The sequence below is a fragment of the Abrus precatorius genome, unplaced genomic scaffold, assembly GCF_003935025.1.
Source record: "Abrus precatorius isolate BTA unplaced genomic scaffold, Abrus_2018 Scaffold3, whole genome shotgun sequence".
NCBI classification, from domain to species: Eukaryota; Viridiplantae; Streptophyta; class Magnoliopsida; order Fabales; family Fabaceae; genus Abrus; species Abrus precatorius.
In genome coordinates, this window is record NW_020874373.1 from 2138752 (window position 1) to 2163476 (window position 24725).

General features: G+C 29.0%; 3 protein-coding genes across 3 annotated transcripts; 1 reads left to right on the plus strand and 2 right to left on the minus strand.

The window, feature by feature from the left end:
• Positions 1-7369: 7369 nt before the first annotated feature.
• On the minus strand, positions 7370-9931 carry LOC113860842 (protein DMR6-LIKE OXYGENASE 1-like). Its single transcript, XM_027493366.1, has 4 exons — positions 9644-9931; positions 9020-9267; positions 8126-8462; positions 7370-7621 (listed from the first exon to the last, which is right to left on the minus strand). Exons 1-4 carry the CDS (start codon positions 9929-9931, stop codon positions 7370-7372), a joined length of 1125 nt encoding a protein of 374 aa, XP_027349167.1.
• Positions 9932-17562: 7631 nt separating this feature from the next.
• On the minus strand, positions 17563-19245 carry LOC113860846 (purine-uracil permease NCS1-like). Its single transcript, XM_027493370.1, has one exon. It carries the CDS (start codon positions 19243-19245, stop codon positions 17563-17565), a length of 1683 nt encoding a protein of 560 aa, XP_027349171.1.
• Positions 19246-19877: 632 nt separating this feature from the next.
• LOC113863869 (RING-H2 finger protein ATL52-like) lies at positions 19878-23234 on the plus strand. The gene has a single exon (XM_027497628.1). It carries the CDS (start codon positions 22218-22220, stop codon positions 23091-23093), a length of 876 nt encoding a protein of 291 aa, XP_027353429.1. The 5' UTR covers positions 19878-22217; the 3' UTR covers positions 23094-23234.
• Positions 23235-24725: the final 1491 nt, after the last annotated feature.

Consider the following 24725-nt stretch of genomic DNA (forward strand, 5'->3'; position numbering starts at 1 on the left):
TGGGTCTAATCCAAAACAAATGAATGGAATCCATAGTGCAGTAAGCCAACCGATTCTATTTTGTGTGCAATTTAGAGAAATAATTGTTTTTCCTAATTTTTTAAAAATACCTTTTGAATAAGCAAATAATTTTGTCTGTCAAAATACATTTCCGAATATACCACAATCATCTCTCGAGATCAGAAGCCCCCACTACATCGTACATGTCTTATAATGTCTGTTCTAAACTATAAACATATAGTGACCCCTAAATATTTATAATTTCTCTCCTCAAACTCCTGTGTACCCTTTTCACTTACTCACTTACATTTGTTAGAGTAAAGCAAATAACAGTCATCAATAGATATGAAAACTAGTAAGTAATATTTTGAATACAACTATTATATTTTTTTAATATCATCCCTTTTTTATTCTAATATTTATTAAGGTCCAATTTGAGTAAACTTTTAGATAAGTACTTATAAAAAAAATAAAAAATTATTTTAATTCATAAGAAAATTTTGATTTTTTTATTTTAATTTCTATAAATATTTATTGAGAAGATTGTCCTAACATAGCCGAACTCATTTATCACATATTATTATTATTATTTCTTAACCCACTTCACACCGTGGAGATAATCTTTTTCATTTGAGATGAGGGAAGGAGCAGCGTATCTGAGCTAAGCATACTTTTTATTTACACAATGGAGGAATCCCATTTTGCGTGTAAAAAAACAAAAAGAAGGGTAAAGCACATGCGCAACTTAGTGACATACGTAAGTCGTATACTTTGAACCTCAAGAGAGATTATCATTTTAGTTTTCTTCATTAGAGAGGAATATCATACGATGTCAAAATAAAACAGTAAGATACTTCTACCTAATTTGGCAGAGAAAGGTAGCTCAGATCGTAGAAATTTTTTAAAAAAGGTCTTATATATAGCCACCCTCCCTCGTAAGTCACTAGTGTATGTGTTGTTAGATTAGAACATCTTTAACGTGCTGCTTAAGGGTTTGCAAGTTGCTTATTCTACTTCTGGATTATACAGTTAATGAATTCTCAACATGTTTTCAGACAAAGATTTAGTGTTATTAGTCGTTTGTAAGTTGTAACTTCTAATTTACTCCTTTGATATTATTGTCACGCTTTTGACTACGGAAAATTGTGTCACTCCTAATTTTTGTTTCAAGGCTTCTTTTTAAAGAATCCATCTTAGGCTTTATTCATAAGATCTTTCTTTAAAAATTCATGATTCTTCAATATAAAAATTTTAAAATATTTACCTTTTTTCCCTTCATTTTTGTCCTTATAAATATTGAACTCTTCTAAACCTTAATACTTCTTTTGTTTTTCTTCTTTGACACTAGACTAATTTTATTTTGTTTATTCTTTATTATCATTTTATAAAACTAATGAACAATTGATTTTTCTTTACAATTTTATCAATAATAATTAATGTGTATTTGATAGAAGATAATAAATGTGTTTATTATTGTCTCGTTAAAACAATTTATTATTAGACTCTAACTAATATTTTGTTTGGATGATGAATGAAACAAGAACAAAAGAAATAGAGGGTAAAATTGGAATATAGTTTTTTCTGAGCAAAGGTGAAATGAAATCTTCAAAGTTGGGTCCCACTGAAATGGGCTGATTTCATTCCAAAAATCTATGCATCCAAACAAAGTAGTAAGTTGAAATGGGCCAACATTATTTTGGTTGTGGAAATTTTAAAAAAGGAACAAGTATAAGTTGGGAAGTAAGATTAGGTTAACATAGGAACTATAGATATGTATAATGGTTAAATTAAAAATTTGGTTTAAATATTTGACTTTTAGTTCTTATAAAAAAATTCTATTTTAATTTTTGTATGGTTTTTTTTACAAGTTATTCGTCATCATTTTGTCAGCATTATACCAGTATTAGAGTATTTTTTTATGTATATAAGTATTAAATTAAAATATCATTAATAATTAGGTGTAAGAATTAAAATGTAAAAAAATTGTTGCTTAAAAAATATATTTAATACTTAAAAAAATTCAAGCATGTAACATATTGTTGATTTATATAATTAGTATTTATTTATCAATTATCAATAATTATAAGCAGAAGCCTATAAACAGTTGTTTTGTGCCATGGGACAGATACAACTATGATCACAGGGATAATTAGCAATTTTAGCCAGAGAGAGAAAAATCACAATGAAAAATTAAAAAGATATATTAACTTCAATCTTTATGATTGAATTTAAGTAATTAATATTAATACAATTTAATTAAAAATGTTATTATTTTTAAGTGTTTAAATTCAGTCGCTGATTTTAAAAAATCCCATAATTACATGAGCAGAAAAGAACAAAATAACACAGGTTTGAAATAAAATAGCTAGAGTAACAATTACAATTTCGTATCCAGATAACACAGGGTGAGAATGTGAGATGGCCCTAGTAGTAATAATTTTCTTAACTATTCTATTTGTATTTCTCGTTCGTATTTTTCATTCACTTCTCATTTTATGTATGTGACTTTTCATGTATAATACAAGGGAAGTGGAAACCAGCCATAGCCATACCTTGAGTCAATTTTGGTTAGGGTCGGTGAAAATCTATACTTCATTTTCCACACTGAGCCCAAGGCTAGGATATGCACTTTTTTAAAATTAAGTAAACAAATATATAATAACCAAAAATGAAAAGTAAACAAATATTTATTCCCCCCTCGGAGACGAGCACTCACAGCAGGCTAATTTAAGTATTTTGTATGAAATAAAATAATACTTTTTTGGTCAATAAAATAAAATATTATTTTAATAAATAATGTCATGGACAGTTGATATCTCATAACAATGAAAAGCTTACATTTTGCCATGTCACTGTTCAATTAGTGACTTAATGGTTGTTAAACATAATATAATAGCTAATTAAAGTTCATGATGGTGATTTGTAAAGAATCCAAGTTTAAAAAGACTGCATATACTCGTTAATTTTCTTTATTTAAAATCGCAGTACAAACTGTTACGAAATTATTATTTTCAAAGTTATGTAAATGCTGAATAACCAATTACGAATGAAGAGGAAAAATAATAAAATTTAAAAGTAGAACACAACTAATAAAATGCAACCAAACTTCTTTTTTTTTTCGTTCATTATTACTTCTACAGAAAAAATAGTACATTTTAGCATTTTTTAATAATGACTTTCATTCACTGTTAGCGTAATTCTTTTACAGTTAATATCAACTAATGTTCTCATAATTGTATTTGAATTCAATTAATAAAATTATATTAAATAAAAATATTTGATCCAAATCGAAACCTTTCCACTCACCTCCTTTCAGAATCACAATCGTCTATTATATCTAATGATAATTAGTTAAATTAGTTGTAAGATTAGTCAACATTATAAAGATTGGTTAATGTTTTTAAGATTGGTCGAACATTGATTAATTCCTAAAAATAAGAACCAATTAAGATTTATCAATGTTAACGAATCTTACAATCAATCAAAAAACTATTATTGAACAAATTGAATAACTATCATAAACCTTTAAATACAATACATTATTACAATTTTGTTGGAAAGAGACTAAAAAGAAAACTAGCTGAAGAGGATAATATTTGACCTATTTTAAAATAAATGGGTTCATTAGGTGGGATCCATATATCAACCACCAAAGAAAGTCAATTGCTAAAAGATTTTGAGTATGAGATCATGCCACATCAGTAATTGGTATGATAATGTGGTGTGAACTATAACATGATATAGATGTAGAATTTAAAATCAAGTCAACTCTGCCAAAGACCTGCATGTGGGCAATAGCAGCTAGCTAGGTCAAGTCAACTTGGCACGTAGTAATACCAATCCCACAAGGTCAAGGTATATGCACAACACACCTTCGTTATTGCATGGATTTACCAAGGTGTCGACTTCCATTGGCGGCTTAAAATATAAGTTTCGAGTTTGGACTTCTTAAGTTTGGAGTTAAGACTTTCAAACACGACGGAGTGTTAATCTTGTCTTCTGGTCTTACCTCAAAAACACAACATGTTGTATTTTGTTGATTAAATCTATTTATTTAATAATTTGCAGACATCCACTTTTCTTTTTACACTATAATTGCTCTTAATTTCTACCTTTCCCATTCTTAAACTATTATGTTAGATCAGTTCAAAAACCATAAAGTGTAATTTTACCGTACTTTAAATAATATTCTCTTCTTTTTGGGCTTGCATGTTGCATGCATAATATTCCTCTTGCGGGGCTCCATAAAAAAATGAAGAAGCACATATTAAGCTTTCGTAAGAAGAAAATTTTATTTTTCTGAGAGCGTACAAAAAATTCCTTCTAATTTATACAATTCACATTGGGAATTAAAATATATGGGGTGTAAATTGTAGATGATGAATTTAAAAGTGAAGTAAAGATTTGATAATTATTCGAAGAAAATCTAATAATAGATCTGTATGATATTCTAATGCATTGGCTGCTCATGTTCTACATGGAAATGTTAGAAAATGTTTCTATATTGTAAATTCTCTTATTTTAAATATTTTTGCTTAATAAATTTTAATATCGTAGTATTTGACGGTAGAGTTTTACTTACCACATCAACGTAATGTCGTACAATTACAAGACCCATCAAAGTAGGATATTGAAGTGGATTATTTTAATTCCACGTTATTTAGAGTCATGTACACAATCTTACTCTTCGTGTAGGTACGCACGCAATATGCATACGGACAAATGAAGGGTAGCTAGAAAATAACAATTCTCCACGTGGCTTTCTCTTGACTAAACTAAGAATAATGTTTCTGATCTAACTTAATTTACTTGTTCAATGTCAAATGCCTATCCATACCATGTCAATAAAGATGATGAAATTAACTGATAGGTAATTATATTATGGTTAATTGTATATGACAGAATATCTAAACATGTCACAGCGAATTCGAAGGAAATATTCTTGCGTGACATAATATTATGAAATACAGTATACAGCTCAAAATATGCAATATATTCATGAAATACCTTTTTTTAACATATGATAATAATGTGATCTCATTTATATCATTAGAGTTTGTTAGTTATTATGAGTGGATGTTGAAGCTAGGGCAGAAAAATATGCAGTACTTAGACATCGGTTACCACAACAGATGACAAAAGACAAAATTTCTTGATATTGATCCCCTCGTTCAACTCCAAAGATAAATTGAGCAGCTATAACTATGTTGAATTTAAAGGCAATTGGAGTTGAAACAAATTAAGCAAGATAAAGCAAAATCACTTACGGTATTGATTAAGTACAATGTGGATGAGAATTTGCCGAGCATTAGATAATTTTTGGAGTTTGGAGTATTATTACTTCCGAAAATTTAACCACGACTGCATAATTTTTTATTCAAAATAAAAAATTGTTAGTGTGTGATTTAAGAGGCATTGATGAAGATCTCTCTAGTTGAAAGTTTTTTACTGTCTTTTAAGTAGATAAAAAGGTACTTACTCAAAATAAGTACTTGACTAATTGTAGGAGTGCAATTCTTTAGATATTTTTATGTTATATTTTAATTAAAATTCAATTTTTAATAATATAATAATGTTAAATATTCATATTTATCAAAATTGTAATTAAAAATAATATAAAAATACTTATAAATTTAAATTCAGGAATATTAAATATATCTACATATACCGTGAATAATGAAACTATTTTAACTTTAATAACTACTTTTTAATCAATGATTATAAATTCCAACTTTAATTACTTTCTAGTGTGAATCTATCACTTTAAACGACATTGCTACGATATTGATGTCTCCAATTTTAATTTTTTTTTAAGAACTTTTTCAAAATATCAGGTTAATAGAAAGTTATCTGGTTATTGTTTATAATATTGTTTATTGAATCAGATTAATATTAAAATATCAAATTTAAATATTTATATTATTTAATAACTTTTTTATAAAATGTAAAATTTATTTTTTAAACAGTTAAATCATTTAATATTATTTTTATAATCTTGTATATTAAATTTTATATTACTTAAATATTTGTTAGTATTTTTTTAATTTTAATATTTAATTATATTTTTAAAATATAATAAACATTAGAATAAAACACTACAATAAAGTGCTTATTAATATAATTATTATATAAAATTTTATAAAACTAATCTAATTAATAACAACCTTCAAACTAATTATTGAATTAATTAATTTTATAACTATAAAAAAATTATTAAATAATATAAGATAGTTTAAATTTAATACTTAATATTAACAAAAATTTTGTTATTCTTTATCAACATTTAGCACAACATTTTCAATAACTCAATCTAGTTTTACACATGTAATTATATCAAGACAAAGAAATTAATAATTTTCTTACTTGTTTATCTTAGTATATACTTAAAATGATTATTAAATAAAAATTAATATATATCTTTAATGAACTAAAAAATATTTAATTGCTAAATTTAATAATAAAATAAATATATTAAATCATGACCAAGTCAGTTATATTATAAATTAAGTGTACTTGTATTTTTTTAAAACCTACATAAAGATTATGAGAAATAGTAGAGAAAAAGGAGTACCGTGCCAAATGAACGCAGTAAATTTTGTGAATCAAGATAATTGTGTTTGAAAGAATTTGTTTAGAAACCAGTGGGTATCTAATTATTAACTTTACACCTCAATAAAACAATATGTTTAAAAGAAAGAACCAAACCATGATAGAGATGGCTCAATCTATGCTGTCCAATCAAAGAATGCGTAAAGCATTTTCACAAGACTCTTGATACATTGTATACTTACTAAATAGATGGCTAACAAAAAGTTGTTTGAAACAAAACTCTATTTTAAATTGAAGAGAAAGAAATGATGAAATAAGCACTATCCTGATAAGAAGGCTTTTGAAAAGAAGATGATTATGCAGAAAAGGAAAAGACACTCCCAACTATATTGTTTTTCAAATTAATTATTGAAACTATGATGTCGCAAGTTGCTCTGATAAATTTATGAATCTACGTGAATGTAGTATATATGTACTCGCATAACCACGTCAAATTAAAAAGAGAGAGAGATTCAGCTCAATGCTCTTCTCGCTACTTCAAGTTTTGTAAAATATTACAAAAATGAAAGACCACCATATTCTATAAAATCTTGAATACTTTTATCAAATACCATCATATATTTATGAACATAATCAATCACAGTTTTCAAAATTTTCTACAATTCACACGGAGAAGCGCTAGACACTGATCACACAGAGAGAAAGTAATACAGGGAAAAACAGCGAGACCGTGTACTATGTGGGAGACATTAATCAGACCACGAATAATGTCACATATTATCTCCCTCACTTAAATTAAAATATGTAATTTGCTTTCTAATTAAGGAAAAGTCAACTTTCTAGAGTTCAAGAAGTCCTTTTTATTGGGTTCTCTGGTGGATACGTACGCAAGAAAACTATCAAAATTTGTGTCCATGTAACGCTTGGGATTGGCTTCATCTATGAGTTTTGGCGACGGTCTCACTGTGCAGTTGAAGGGAAGGCTATGCAACGAAGCCACCGATGCCCTACTCTTAGCTTCATTCACCACAGCCCTGTGCAATACACTCTTGTATCTTCCGTTGCTGAATATCTGATCATTTCAATGGGCACCCCAACATAAAAAAAATCAGCACAATACAAACCAAAAATATGATTTTTAAGATATTTTTGTGTATATGAAGATAATGTTTAGAGTGGATTCACTTATAAAATATTACTTTCGTTTGTATTTGTTTGTATAAAAAAATTATATAGGACAAGCAGTTTAATCATTTTATTATAATTGTTTGATATTTTTTACTTTATCTTTTATTATAACTAGTTTTTTTAACTTTTAAATTATTCAATTAGAATAAATACTTTATTTATTTTTTTAAATGTTTATATGAATAAAAATATAAATAATAATGCCTTTTATTTTTGTATAGACAAAATAATAATAATAACAAAGGAGCCTACGAAAAGTGACTTATAATGCATGTTTTGACATCATGTGACGATGCTGTATGGTTCTCTACTTTTTAATCTTTGATGTAATGTATAAAAAAGAATATTCGAATAATAAAACTCTTTGAGAAGAAGGAATTATAATTACCTCTAAGTGATCACCAATATTGACAACGAAGGCGTTTGGAATAGGTTGAACAGTGACCCATTTGTCTTTGAATTGGATCTGCAAACCTTCAACTTGGTCTTGTAAGAGAAGTGTGAGGAAGCCATAATCGGAGTGAGGGGGCATCCCAAGGGTAAGGTCTGGTTCAGGGCATGGTGGGTAGAAATTCACCACCATCATCTGGCTACCATTGCCCAAGTCTTTCATGATATTTTCCTCTTCATCGTTAGCTTCCATAATTCCTAAACTCTCTAGGATGCCTTCCATTACCACCAGGAACAAATGTCTGGTTTCTTCTGCATAGGTCGCCACAACTTTCCTGTTTCAATTTTAAAAAATGAAAATCCGTACAAAAGTCAGAACTCTCATATTTTTATATCTATTTTTATTACATCATTAATTATATTCTTTAACTTTTTTATCTTTCTCTCTCTTTTTTTCATGTATCTCTCTTCCTTCGGCTCCAAAAATGAGAGACAGAAAATAAAAAATTTGATTTGATGATATCATACAACAAGAGAGATAAAAAAAATGTAAAAAAAAAAGTGTAAAAATATTAATTATTCCTCAAATATTTATTTTACATATTTTCATTTTACACTTTTATACACCTGAACTAAATATGAAACTTCTTTTTCCTTTTCCTCATCTTATTCCATGTGACAGAAGTACAAAAAATACTAAAGAAACGATGTAAAACTTATGGAAGCTATTAATTTGTTCTTGTGCCAGTGTCTGATATTAGCTAGATTATAAATTTTGTACGACAAAATTCAATAATTGACTACAAATTTAAATTAAACTGTAGGTGATGGGGAAATTAACGAATTTAGTTGATTAAATATATTTGTATTGAGGCTTGCTTGTGGGTCTCACCGAAAGTCCACTGGGGAAGCAGGCCAATGAGGGAGGAAATCTGGCAAGGGATGGCACAAGAGTTTCAAGAAATCCCTCCAACACATCACTGTGTCTTTAGTTTGGCTGAAACTAGTCCCACATCGAACTGGTGCCCGCATATCTGTTGTCATGTACTTTGCTCTCTCCTCAAAAGGGAGATCGAAGAACCTCCCACTCACATCTATCATGCTCCTTACTACATCGTCTGAGACACAATGATTTACCAGCTGCATCAATTAAATACAACAAACTTCAATCACTTCACATCACATTCCAATTAATGATTACTGATATTCTCCACGCAGTTTGCTACTCCTGAATGATTTGCCTTAAAATCTTAGGTCCTTTGTGTGTGTGTATCTATTGTTTACTTGAATATGCAGTTTGATTAAATATTTATTTAATATTTCTTTTACTTATATAAATTAAAGAATTATTTAAAAAATTTATATATAAATTACTTTTATTAATTCAAAGTTGTTCTTGTAATGAAATACTTGTATAATATATATATATATCGGTCAGCATGCATGAAGCTCAGTTTCATATCGTATATTACCATACAGAGACGCATACATAAAGTCAATCTACCCAATTTCCTACCTGGAAAAATCCATATTGTTCACAGGCATTGGCTAGAGATTGAAGGACTTGAGACCTATTTGGGCCAATCAATTCGGCAAAATCAATGATGGGTAACTGAAGGTTTTGCTTGGCAACATTTGGATCTTCCACACTTTTGGTGGGTCTCTCGGAAGCAGGAAGTATGTACTTCTTAGGTACCGAGTGAAGATGGCCTTTCTCATATAGCTGCTTCACTCCTTTCTGATATTGACCTTCTGGGGTATCATCCTCGCTCCTGTGCTCCTTTATTGCCATTGCAGGAGACATGTGCTAGCTTCTCAATGTAAAGTAACCTGCGGAAGTAAATCACAGAAGAACATGCATATGATTGAAAAAAGAAAAAAGCTATGCTTAATTTTATATAATTAAAGTGCACGTATGTATAGTGTGCGCTAGGCTTTTCTTTTCCATGTCTATGCATCTATTCTATACAATTTTGTTTCTGGGTGTGTTAGAAGAGATCAAAATGTGAGGAAAAATTAGAAAGAAGAGCTTAAATTGAGTTACTACCAACTACCTTGGTTGAGAAATCGATAATATATAGCGGGGCTTAGAAGTGGCGAAAACTGAAAAACAAGCTTGAGTGGATGCTAATGTTATCATGATTTGATGTATATATAGGGAAGGGAAGAAGGACAAGTGGGGCAGAGAACAGTTGCAAGTTTTGAAGAAACCGGCTTCAGGTTTCTGAATCAAATGACTAATTCCATTCCATTCCAAGTTATTAACAATAACGTTGACAAAAGTTCAGTCAGACCACGGGGCAGGACAAATACAGAAGACCCCATGCCATAAATTGTCTCTTTCCTAGCTAGAACCCACCTCTCTCTTTGTGTTTTTCTTATTATTTTCATTATTATTATTACTATAAATTGAAAATGTTAATTTAAAAAATTAGTCATTATACATTAAAAAATAACAGCTATTGTAGCATATATAAATATATAGCTGACTTTGGGTGTGCATGTCATTAATATATTACAGCCCTTTCCCACTCTCTTGGCTAAAGTCTGTTAAGTACGCAGCAGCCTTTAGCACCCTTCATTATCTCCCCTTTTGTGATGGTAATTTCGATAGTATTTGAATTCAATATAGTTCTAGTAATTCATTTTTGATGGCTGTGTATTCTTTACATGTCTGCTATAATTAATAATCGAAAATCCAAATCTTCACTTGGGCACATACATTTACTTTCCAGGTCGTGTGTAAACTTTGTGACCCAAAATGTGTACATGTTTCGCAGCTGAGGCAACTTTTAGTCTTTTATTAGCACGCCAGATTGATATATTGGTATTAATGGGTAAGTGAGTAGTGCTTTCTGTATGCGTTGTTAATTACTACTCTATCTGCTTTTGTTTGAATTATGATTTTGACTCTCATCCATATTCATGTATCTTTTAATTAATAATGATCATAGACTTGACTTGATTAATGACTTAGGAGTGTTTTAAAATGTTTAGAAAGTTTAAGAAAATAATTTATGATTTTTAATCTTTTTAATATTTCTCTTACAATAATTTATCAAAATATTTTTTTTTAATTTTTTAAATAAATTTTAGGATTAAACTTATGATATAAAAATATTATTAAATAAATACTTAGTTAAATAATGTATTTAACCACATTTTTAAAGGTTATTAACTTTAGTTAATATCTTTTGTCTGCTGCTGAGTGGATCTCCAATTGTTTTTATTAATTTGCTTAAAGGGTTGCACGTTTTAAATTACAGTCAATTTTGTCTAGTGCACATTGGACTGCTTCGAGAAGCTCTCATACATAATTTCTTCTCGATTTTCAAGAATTAATATTCATCAAAAACGTTAAACTCAGTATTTTATTACTGTTAGACCATTTGTTATAAGAAGCTTGTAACTAGCAAGAATTTTCTTCAGTTTAACGATTAATTGCAAATACTTACTGTAAATTACATAGATATATATATATGCTGTATGGTGCTAACAAATTTTACACTGTCTGTCCACTCACTACACCACGTACATTTGAGATTTAATTAAATTTAACAACTCTTTGACGTATCATTAACAATATTTAAATTTTGTTAAATTATTCCTTTGACTACATTTTTAAAATTGTTATACTTAAGATTTCTTAAGATAATTTTTTAAAAAAATATTGATATTGAAAGAAATTGAAATAATTAACATTCAAAAAATAATGTCTTTTAAAGTAATATTAAAAGATTTAAACATCAATTTTATTCAAAGAGAAAAACATAATCAATTTTAAAAATAATGTATATTATAGTTTGAAATAGTTCTAGTTATAAAAAAAATTAACAATTTATATTTTTCAAAATTAATTATACTTTTGGATAACTAATTTTAAAATTCAAAAGGTTACCCTCAAATATTGGTGCTTACTATACAAATTGAACTTTTCACAGCTCAAACTTGATTTTATAAGAAAAATAAAAATGCTCTCTTAGCTAGTAATCGATCACATCAACAAAATTTCTCTGTTCGGTCGGTTGGATTATTATGAATGTCCTCTTATTTTGATCTATAACTAAATTGTTAGATAATTATATAAAATTTACTTAATTAATTAATAGTTAATTGAACATGAATTATCATATAATATGAATGGAAATGACACCGCCAAAATGAATTGCTATTCACCAATCTTATGTATGCAAAACAACTCATTTATATGTGTGTGTATTTGTAGCTACATTACTTGTCCTCTATGGTTTCGAATCTATTTGAAACTACTGCCACGTATAAGTTGTCTGCCATTTGCCAATGGCTATATATATATATATATATATATATATATATATATATATATGTGTGTGTGTGTGTGTGTGTGTTTTCATTTTTTTGACTCACATACTTTTCACTTTACCTCTCCCATTCAGCTAGCTGGAAAAATTTTGTGCAAGTATACTTTAATTAATTTTTATGGAATGAATATCATTAATGATCTATCATTTTGAATAAAAAAGAAAAAAAAATCATATCACTACTGCAAAGTTATTCTCTCATAACACTCTTCAGTATGATTGTCTCAGCGAAATTAAAATATCTTTTCCTCTTACAAAATGTTAAATTAAATTTTTAAAATTTTTTTTTTACTGTGTCATCCAATAAAAATTAAAATTTATATGTTCTGATCAGACTATGCAAGCAATACTGTCAATGGAAAAATTAACCTATTTTTGTAAATACTAAAATTTACAGTATAATATTCAAAATTAGTTATTAGTGATGATAAAATTTATATAAAAATAAAATAAAATATCATTGAAAGACATATACATAACCAGTCGTTATTTTTTAGAGGTTTATTTATATTATAAATTAATTGTAATTTAAACGTATTTGAAGAAAGAAAAATATAATTTATGTAAATTATGTATATATGTACCATCAAGTATGTTATATAAATACATGCAGAGATTGAGTATTTTTCTTGTTTTAAAATTGTGTGTTGTGTTTGGATAGACTAAAATTGTCAATGCATGAATGATAGATCTATTGTTTGTACGAACTCACTCTAAATAATTTTGAGTTTGAATAGTATGAAAGGAGGAAGGCCCATAGAAACTACTGAGTTGTTTTTCTATTAATTATAATTTGGCAATAGATTTAGATGCTAAGCTAATGTCAGAGATAACACTTAGCAGCATCTACCTCGTAACTTCTGTGCAGCTGCTAGAAAGAAACCAGGAAGTTACATATTCACCTCAATTGCAAAGACTAATGCACCAGAAAAAAAAATACTCAAAGGTAGACTTTAAAATCAAATCTATGAAATTAACTTATACACTATATATCTTAAACTAGCATACTTCAATATATAAAATTAGTTTAATTTTGGTATTTTGGGGTAAGTTACAATGGGCTATATGGTCCGTTAACCATCCAATTATTTGTTAAAAGATTCTTAGAAAATTTGCAAAGATGAATGATTTTTTTTAATAGACCGAAACTTGTCCAAATTAACATAAATACTTAAACAACAATATCAATTTATTTAATGTATTTAGTATGCTTTTTTTATTTTATTTTTTTTAAACATAGTTTTATTATTTATATGTTAAACATTTACAAAATAACTTAAAAATTTAAACTTTTTAATAACTATACATTACTTTTTGTAAAATTATCAATTTTTTAAAAAGCCTTCTCACAAAACTGCATCAAAAAATAAACAATTATTTTCTTAAAATAAGCTTATATCTAAATATGCATTCAATACAAATACTTATTAATTATCCAAATAATAAAATTTTAATTTTCTTTTAAAAATTTGAGTGTTTATGCAACGAGGAAAAGAAATTGATTATTATTTTTTAATATTATTTTGACTTTTTAACATCCGTAGTCTTTTAGCCTTAACAAATCCATGTCTTGTTTTGTATGACATTTTCGTAAGTTGCATTGAATTTTGTTCCCATTTATGCAATTTTTTTAAGTTTTCTTCAAAATTTGTTATTTATACTATTATGAACAATTTTCTCAACGGACCACAATTTTATTTCTTTAAAATATCATTGTTATTATTTGATCAAATTATATTTTATTTCATTTGTTATTGTTTTCATTACTTTATTACATTATAGTTAATTTTTAATAAAATTATATTATTATCACAAATTCTTCAATGTTATTCTTATTTTTCTTGATCTAAACTAAAAATAAATAAATCATCAATGCACTATCATTTTAGTAATTCATTTTTTAATACATTCTTAGTTATTAATTAAAATTTATTATAAATTATAAAAAATTATGTAAGTGTTACTTTTTTTATGTTTAATTTAATATTTTTATTTTATTTTTTATAATTTTAATAAATTGTAATTAATAATTAAAAATATATTAAAAATGGTTTACTAATAATTATGAGTTTAATTTTCAGCTCCGATTTTGTCTCACGAAACATTGATATTTTCATTTGCCCATTTTCCAAATTAGTGCTTCTTTTTACTTTGTGTAATTATTATTATTATTATTATTATTATTATTATTATATAATATTTTTAAAATATAATTAAAATCTCAATTTATTTTTAAAACTATTATTAATATACTTTTAAAGTTTTAACACATTTTAATATATTTTTAATAAATATAAGAAAATCCTTTCTTTTTCCTACACAAAAATCAACATAATAACTAACTAGAAGGAAGATTATAGAGTTCATTTCACTCAGATCTATGTCCTAGTTTGGCATATGACGACACACTTGCAAGTGGGGTTTGTCTTTATTTACCATTAATTGTGTCACTAATGAACTTGCCAAGTGTGATCCAGATGGAGGCTAATTATACAGCATGGACTCTAGCAGTGAGATTTGACTAGTTGATACTTTATACAATTCAACATTTTTCCATAAAAGATTTTATGTTTAACGTATGCCATTAAACTAACTTTTATAGATAAGATGAAATTATTATAATTTTTTTTACTGAGATATTTGGCATATGATCAAATAGAAGGACTTTTCCTAGGCTTGGTATTCTTTATTATGAAATTTATTATATATAAATCCTTGTATGAACTTTTTTATATATGTTATTAGAAAGTTGCATGCGAAATAACTAAACAAATAAACATCTTGAAACAAAACACATCAAAAGTATATGAGCAACACATATTGATTTTATGCATACAAGTTATGTAAATTAAATTAATATATGAATATTATTCTTTCATAATAAACAACTATACAAATAATATTTTACATGTAAAGTGACGATGCATCAATTGTTGATTAATAAATTTAATATTCATAACTTACTAACAAAGTCTACACAAGTTTCTCACCTCTCCCATGCTAAAATTATAATTAATAAAGCTTATCCATGCATTACAGCTGTTGACCTCTTAAGTTTTTTAACTTATGCAGTTGTATGTATGTATATGCACTAATTAAACTAACGATAAATACATGAGTATGCGTGTCAATCTATATAATATGAGCTGAAGCACTGAATAACTAATCAAATCATTTTATCAGTTATGTGATGCTGAATAATTGCATACAACCTGCAGGTTGGAGATTTAAGTTAATTAATTGATTGAAACACTGGGCATTGATCTATACATATATAGAAATATAGGTATTATGGTTAGAGTAGCACGACATATAAACCATATGATAGATGATAATAAAAGACAGATAAAGAGAAAGCTAAGCATTAGTGGAGGCAAAAGTAGTATTTGGTGCCCCCACTGGTAATAATGGGGGAAACTTCTGAGTTCCAAGTCTAGTCAAGTCTTTCTAAATTTGTGAATCTCTAAGAAATGTCTAATTTGAGACTTTGATGTTTGGAATTTCTTAACCCGTGAAGACATAGACGGTATATAAATTCTGACCAGAATATTTTTAAAGGAGAATTAGTTTAGGAAAATATTAGAATTACTTTTTCTTGACATGTTAAGTAATTTTTTTATATTGCGTATTTTTTATAATTTAATATAATAGAATATTTATTATTAATATTATAATATTTATTTTTTTAATCTGTGAAAATTAATAAATTTAAAACTAGTCCTATAATGTATTTTTAGTTATTTATTTAAAAATATAATTCAATAATACTAATTCAATGCATAAAAAAATATTAATTTCTCATTACGTGGCAGGTTTTTGTTTCTAACAAATACTAAAATAAATTTAATTAATAAATACATATATTAACTGTCTTAAATTATATATTATAATTAAAATAAAAATTAATAATTATATTTTTATTCATATACTTTCATTGATGAACTTTATATTTAAAATTATTTGTTTTATGTTAAAACTAAACATAAAAAGTTAAAACAAAATTAAAGCACGAACAAAGCAATATTCTTAGTCATCCTCATGGGGTACCTAAGTCAAGTTCTTGTTGGCTCATTTAGTGGATATAATAAAATAACATAATGGGATAATTTATCGTATTGTGCTCACTAATCAGACTATAAATTTTAAAAAAATAAGCATAACGATATTAGACTACAATTTAGAAAAATATGATATAAATTTATTGTATAAAATTCTTATATCTATTTCTCTGGGCACGTAACTTTTTCATTTAAAAAAAACATATCGATCAACATTTGTTTTATTGATTAATAGAGTTGGAATTTGTCTTATGTCCTGAATTGGTTGGATGGCATTTTGCTTAATAGAAGCAGTGCTTCATAATACTTTATGTCGTGTCACTATTCTGTTCATAAAGCTAAACTCTTCATATGCATGTGTGTGAATAAACCTCTAATTGAAAAAATGGGCCTATTTTACGACTAGAGTAGGCCCACCTCTATTCAGATCATGAACAAGACTTACCAATCGGCCCATGGTCTTTTTAAAATACTTTTTCTAAAATCAATTCCTTGTCTTTGCTGCAACTTAAAAGGAAGAAAAAAAAATACATAAAAATTTATCTTCTACCGTGGTTTCTTTGGTAGTACCTAGTTAGCCTTCTGTTTCAGTTAGTAAACTTTATTTTGGGCGATTAGACTGCAAAATATTAAATTCTTAATTATGTCCAAAGCAAAGTTTCACACCCTCGCGCAAATTATGCCATGCCCTTCTATTACTTAGACTTTCTATTTGAAAATGGAGCAAGACCCAAAAAATTAGGATCCCGTATCAGTCATGTTTTACAGAAACAAGAAATTCATATAATCCCTTTATGTGAGGGAAAATTGAACATACAAGGCTGTCATAAATGCTAATGTAACATGGCACAATATTAGCAAAACAATTATTGTTGAAATTTGCCAATGAATAGTTGCATCTTTCATAATTCCAGTATCAAATAGCATAAAATTGTCTTTCAAACAAAGAAATGTGTCTCGAAAAATTTACTTATTGAACAATGCTAATGTACAACGTTAATACAGACATGGGACGGTAAAAGTGATCTCCTCTTTATTCAACCAACGCGTTCTTCTGGTTTCCTTCTCAAAGATGATAGAACCCAATATAATAATCCTGCAGAAAAGAAACTAAAAAACCAAGCATTATTGTAGATGACAACAAAATGTTCAGGAATTGATGTTACAATTCCAATTTTCTGCAAGAAGGCAGGGATTACTGGTAAGATTCCAATAACTAGAGCCACAATTGCTGTCACATTAAACCCTCTTGAATAATAGTAAGCGCCATAAGGACTCCGTGAGTATAAATCTATGATGTTCAAGTTTGTCTTTTGTACAAGATAGTAATCAGCTAGAAGAATCCCTCCAATAGGACCCAACAATGCAGAATATCCAACTAGCCAAGTATAAACAAAGCTCTCACTTGACTTGAGAAGCCTCCAAGGTTGGAATGCAATTCCAAGCAATGCAGTTACAAGAGCACCCCTTCTAAAAGTCAACCAAGTAGGGTTGAGATTCACAAGAGCATTTGCTGGTGCTACAACATTAGCAGCAATATTGGTCGTGATAGTAGCTAGGCTTATACCAAGGATTGCAAGGATAGTAGTCGCAAAGCCACCAATTTGACCAAGTAATTGAATTGGGTTGGAAATAACTTGACCAAATATCACTTTTGTAGATGAGGTCACTGCTATACCAACAAATGTGAATGCCCCCATAAAGATGGGAAGACCAGCTTGACCAATGATTTGATCATTCTGGCTCTTAGCATATCTTGTAAAATCAGGGATGTTAAGAGCCAGGGTAGCCCAAAAACTTATATTAGCAGTTAGAGAAGGGAAAAATAGAGACCAAAATTCTGAAGAAGAGAGCCTTGAGGTTAAGGAGAGCATGTGACCAAAGCCACCAGCTTTAACATAAGACCAAACAAGGAGGCAAGAAGTGAGGACAATGAGTATTGGAGCTGAGTACTTCTCAAGCTCTCTAATGCCATCAATTCCTTTCCACACAATGGACAATTGTGCCACCCAAAAGGCTATGAAGCAAAAAAATTCTAGTGGGGAAGTGCCAAGCCAAGGTAGAGAATGAGACAATGCACTTTGTTTTATTGATTTTGGCAAAAGAAGGAAAATTGCTTCCCCACCAATCCATGATTCAATCCCATACCAACCACAACCAACCAAAGCCCTAAGGAGGGTGGGAATATGAGCACCATGGATGCCAAATGATGATCTAGCAAGAACTGGGAATGAAATACCATAAAGGGTACCTGGATGACCAGTGAGGACAAGTGGAATTAGAAGAATCATGTTGGCTGCAACCACTGTGGCTATGCCTTGCCACCAAGCCATTCCAAGATCAACAAGGCTACCAGCAAGGTAGTAAGAAGGGACTCCCACAACTAGTCCCACCCAGAGGCTAGCCATTTCCAACCCAGAGAAGGTTCTTTGATTTGGTGCAGTTGGCTTGAGATCATCATTGGTGAGAGTTGGATCAGGCTCTACTTCAAAACTATGTGGAGGGACAGTAGAGTTGGAGCATTTTATAGGGGCATGATTAGCCAAGGAATGGTTTTGGGCATGAAGAAAGGACTTAGTTTTGTTGACATTTGAGTTTGGCAATGAAAGAAGGGTGGTAGAGTTAAAGGGCCTTGGATTTTTTGTAGTTGCAACTGGAACTCGGGTGAGAAAAGGATTGGGATTAGAAGAGAGATGGAGGGTTAGACATTTGGATACCATGTTGATTGTAGTTCTTAGATATTCAGAATGTTGTTGTAGAAACTAATGTTTGATGGAGCATGGAGGACCCTCACATTGAATTGGTTTCTATAATGAAAAAAAAAGAAAAAAGTTTTCCTGAAGTATGAGTTTCTATTCTGACCTTTGGTTATCTCCTATAATGAGCAACAATGACACGATGTTCTTTATTTTATTCATTGTTTAAAAGAATAATACTGCTGGCATTGCGAGACCATACGCCCCAAGTTGCTAGAGAAGTTCTGGCGGCAGCAACTTAGGAAATTAACTATCTAATTATATATAGGAACCATCGCGGAAGTAGAGAATCTGCTGGGAAATCTTAAGATTCAAATTTTTGTGCTATACCAACTAAGAAAATTTTGATACTCTAAACAATATTATAAGGGTTACTTCTTAAAATAAATGTTACATTACATACATATAATATGGGTTTTAATTTTTTTTTTCACACACAATTACTCTGTTTATTTTACATCACCTCTCCTGTTCTATCTCATTAAATTGGACTTCATTAACTCATTCAAAATTTAGAAATATCAAGACTCAAAACCTAGTTGACTTACTGTGAAGTGATAATGATTTGACAATTTTTTTTTTTTTTTTCACCATCACCATAATATGACTTGGTCTTCAAATAAAGTTTTTAAATATTTTGAATATTTTAGAAATCCCTGTTACATTTTTCATAATCCCAAGTTATTCTTTCAATAAATAATATACTTTGAAATGCTCATATTTCATCTATTATGTGTTGATCTACTCAGGTCTTTTTAGTTCAAAGGCTCACTCGTCTATTTTAAGTAGGTGTATACGGTGGTAATGTTGATCTAACAATAAAGTGGAGAGTATTTCTTAAAAGTATTTCAATGACGAAGTGAATACGTAATTCAATAGAGTAACAGCATTAGAAAGTTCACCTAGTGATATTAGAAGCATTCTATTTATAGTGCTTGAATGTGTCTTAAGTTAAAGTCACAATCGTAACATTCAAGTACTACAATCATAAGGTAATCTTGGCAAAGAGTGCGTCTTTCTAACCACTAAATATTTTACAATTCTCCATATAGGAGGTGTTAATAGGTGAGAAGATATCTCTGCTTTTAGGTGTAGAAAGCACCATAGGGTACATAAACTGACCTGCAAAAGCCCACAAATTTCTGTGCCTGAGCTTAAAATCATTTGACCTGTTTAATTGCCAGTCCATACAAATTGGCATACATAATCAGTAAGTAAATGGGTTGACAAAAAAAGAGCTAATCTTGGAAGTTCGCAAATTAATTCGTAAAAAATGAAAAGAATAATTTTTAATGTTTTATTATTTCAAAGTAAGAAAAACAATATAAGCAAAAGAAATTAACAAAGTAAAAATCAATAAATAACACATGCATATTGGACTGTAAACTAACCTGTTTAATTGCAAGCTTATATAAATTTGTTAAATATAGACCCATTTAAACATAGGTCTATAAAATTAGCATGTTTAACTACAGTCATAAGTGAACCTTACAGTATAGCTCAAGTAATGAGAACTAGTAAATTATATGTAAGATGATCTTCGAATCCTAACTCTTGAAAATTTCCATCCCCTTTCCCTCACCCCAATCTCCCTCTCCCAGTGACGAAAAATAACAACTACAATCATAAGTAAAGCAATATAAGTCCTAGGTTGAATGCATACAACATGTAGGCAAAGAGCGAGAAATGAATCAATTAATAGCGAGAAATGAATCAATATAAGTCCTAAGGAAGGCTAATATTCAAACCAGACCTTAAACTAATTGCATGCAAGAATAGGTTAAAACAAAGTTTTCTGAGCCTTAATTGATGTCATAGTTTAAGTAAATCTTGTTTATTTCCTTTAAATTTTGCTTTTGAAAGTTAAAGGAAATAGGATTTTACTTACCCAAAATCTAATGCCATGAAGAGCATGAAGATTTGACAAAGGTTGCCAATGGCGTGCAAACGATGTACAACGAGAATACAGGAAACCAAAGACTTGGATCTTGCTATGGAGGAAAATAGAGTAAAAAAAAGGGGAGAAGAGCATAAACCACAAACTAGCTATGAAGGCATAGAATGAAAAGCCAAAGCGAATTCTAACATCATAGAACGCATAAGGGTTGCAAATGACGCATAATGGCGACAAAACTCAATCTTGAAAGTGCAATAACTAGATCTCATCACAATGCCAAAACAATGAGATGAGGTGTGTAGAGGAAGAGATATAAAAAGTCATGCTATCGAATAAAAACGACATAAAACACGGGAGAATAAAAATGCATATATAAAATTGGAATGTGTGGTACAAGGAGAACAATGGGCATAGAAACAATTATAATTAAAACCTAATTTTAGCCAATAATTTTGATCTGACAGTTATTATTATACGTTTTCATTCGACATATTTCTTACAATCATACTAATCATGAGATTGAACTTTTATTTTATTTGTCAAGTAAGTAATGTAATTTTAATAAAAAAAAATAACTTTAATTTCTTAACAATTATTAGTGAGACAATGGTTAGCTACATAACATTTAACTTCAAAGTAAACAGTAATTTATGTACACCATTGAAAAAATTATATACCGAATTAATTCCTAACTTCTGAAGCTAAGTTTCGTAATAAATCGTATCATTAACACAATTACACATGTCAAATACATCACCAGCAATGTCCTATTACTAATCAGGTTCGAAAGTGTAGAATTGGAATGTGTACCAAGCATATTCCACTTAAATCAAGCAGTCAACTCAACAGAACCCATCTTTAGTGGAACAACCATTTCAAAGCTTAAGAAGCCAAAACCCCAAAACATGATGTGCAACATTTCTTTCTTATTTAACCAAAGCCTCAACCAATTCGACATGGAATAAATGGCAAAGCTCCATCGTCCAATGATCACTGATTGCTAAAAGGCTAAAAGCCAACAGAAGATGAAGCAATAACCATGGATGAGAAGGAAGCCAATCCTGCAATGGAATCATATGTCTTCCCTCTTGTTATCTCTGCTGCTGGCATACTTTGCTCTACTCTAGTAATAGCAGTATACAATTGCATCCTCTTAAGGTACTTTGTTATGCCTTCAAGACTGCAACGCAGGAACAACAGAAATAGAAGCCAAATGAAGAATAGTGGGGTCCATGAGGAAATTCTTAACAAAATCCCAGTTTTCTCTATCTCACCTCAAACAAGTGGTGTTTTTCATTTGGACCATGATGAATGTTCCATTTGCCTTGGACAATTGGAAGATGGGGATCAAGTGCGATTGTTACCAGCTTGTAACCATGCTTTCCATAGACCATGCATTGATGCATGGTTCAAGGACCATGCCAATTGCCCTATTTGTCGCTCACCTATCACTTGTGATTGTGAACTAGCAATGCCAATATCTCCACAAAATGTTAGCACCCAACAAAGGGTCTCACTTGTGTCTAGGAATATTCCAAGTGATCATCATCCATTCATTAATGATGATGTGAATGTGAGTGATTCCACCTTATCAGGATTTCAACACCCAAGCCTTGTGTTGCTTCACTCTCTCTCTCTCTCATCACACATGCAGAGAAAGCCTCAAACTTTATTCATGGGTTTGAAAAGATCCTTGTCTATGGATGAATTATCTTCATATATTCTCACTACTATACAAAGAGATGAGGGAGAGGCTTCAACCTCTTCTTCTACCAAAGAGTTCATGATGAGTCAGTATAACTATAGATCAAGATCACTTAGACACGTTGATCTCATGTCTTCAATGTCGATGACGTCCTTCTCGCAATTTCAGAATAGTGGAAGTGGGAGATACAGTGGATTTCTCCCAAATTGAGATCAAGTGGGTGCTTCAATCATGTTGCGTTCAACGGTTTTACTCACAATGAATCATGACCAACCGAATATGTCAATGGTTCTTCTCTACAAACTAATAAGTTAAAAAACATATTGCTCATAAAAAATAATGCAAATTAAAATATATCATCAAAGGCTAAATGAACCTTCTCTCTTTTCATCATTTACCTTTGCTAAGAATTCTAATCAAAGAACACCACAGTTATTGAGTATTTTTGGCACATTTTTTCGACGATGAGTTTTTCTGACACATTTACTTCGCGGGTTATTGCTTTCTTACTCATCATATCAACCCCTAATTCAGAGGTATAATGGCAAACACATGTAAGTTGTTATATTTATGTTTCTAATGACAAGCAGGTATAACGGTGTTGAAAAGTAAAGTAATTAAAAGTGATTTTTAACACTCTTGATGCGTTTGAAATGAGAGTATAGAAGAAAAAAATATTAATTTAGGTATGAGATTACCCTTTGTCTAATCTTTATTTAACATTCTCATATTTTGTAATAAAATTGTTAGGATTTCACACGAATTTCAGTGAAATTGTAAATATACAAAGGATAAAAATATTAAAAAAAATAAACAGAAGTTTCTTAAATCAAATCAAATGTGATAAATGTTGCCCAAAAGAATTTCAAACATGATAAAAGTGCAAAACGCAGCATCACATCAATTCACTCCAACTCATCTTTCTTTCTTAGAATATATATCATGCATAAATATTGTCTGAAATTATTGTTGAACCTTTTGCGTATATTGATATTAAAATAGGGCAATCTCTACTTCAAACTTTTCTTTTTCTTTAACCAGTATCAAAGAAAATTTCATATGATGCAATTTTTTTTCTTTTGTAAAATGAGCTACTGAGAGAAATTAATTGTGTTTTGTCAAATATTGATTTTCAAAATTTACCTCATATTTCTTTAAGTATGATTGATTATTATTCAAGAACCTTTTTCTTGAATAATATTACTGTTGTATTATATTAACATGAAAGTACAAAATGATAATACGTCAAATTAGTCGTTGAAATTATACATATTAAAAATTATGTCTTTAAAATTATTAAAAAAAATTAATCACTAAAATTACTAAACTATCATCAAGGTTTCATCAGGTCATGATATTAGAGGTTGTCCGTCTACAACTTTAATAATTATTAGACAATTTAATCCCTGATTTTGATGTAGATTAATTAATTTGATTCTAATGTTAGGGACTAAATTAACTTACAGTTGCTAAATTTAAGAATTATTTTGACTTATATGGTAATAGTAGGAACTAACTTGATTGGTGTGCAATTTTAGGCAGTAAATTAATCAATAGTTAATAATTTAATTTAGGGAATTAAATTTTGTATGACTTTAGAGGATAAATTGATTAGTAGTTATAATTTTAAATAATAATTTAGTACATTATTCTAAAAAATTATTGTTTAGTTACCTATTCAATAGATCTTAATCAGGAGACACACGGTTAGAATTGAAAACATTAATTCATAAATATGTGCTTCTCGTGTTAAATAATTAAACTAGTAATATATTCTCTAAATTATTTAAATTTTTTTAACTAAATCTATTTAACCAAAATGTTAATATACAAAAATGTGGT

What these genes read in the sequence shown, in the direction of transcription:
- LOC113863869 (XM_027497628.1), top strand. Translation starts at nt 22,218, where the DNA reads ATGGATGAGAAGGAAGCCAATCCTGCAATGGAATCATATGTCTTCCCT.
- LOC113860842 (XM_027493366.1), bottom strand. Translation starts at nt 9,931, where the DNA reads ATGTCTCCTGCAATGGCAATAAAGGAGCACAGGAGCGAGGATGATACC. An exon ending in AACAATATGGATTTTTCCAG is followed by an intron (nt 9,268 to 9,643) that starts GTAGGAAATTGG and finishes TAATTGATGCAG; the next exon opens with CTGGTAAATCATTGTGTCTC. An exon ending in ATATTGGTGATCACTTAGAG is followed by an intron (nt 7,622 to 8,125) that starts GTAATTATAATT and finishes TGAAATGATCAG; the next exon opens with ATATTCAGCAACGGAAGATA.
- LOC113860846 (XM_027493370.1), bottom strand. Translation starts at nt 19,245, where the DNA reads ATGGTATCCAAATGTCTAACCCTCCATCTCTCTTCTAATCCCAATCCT.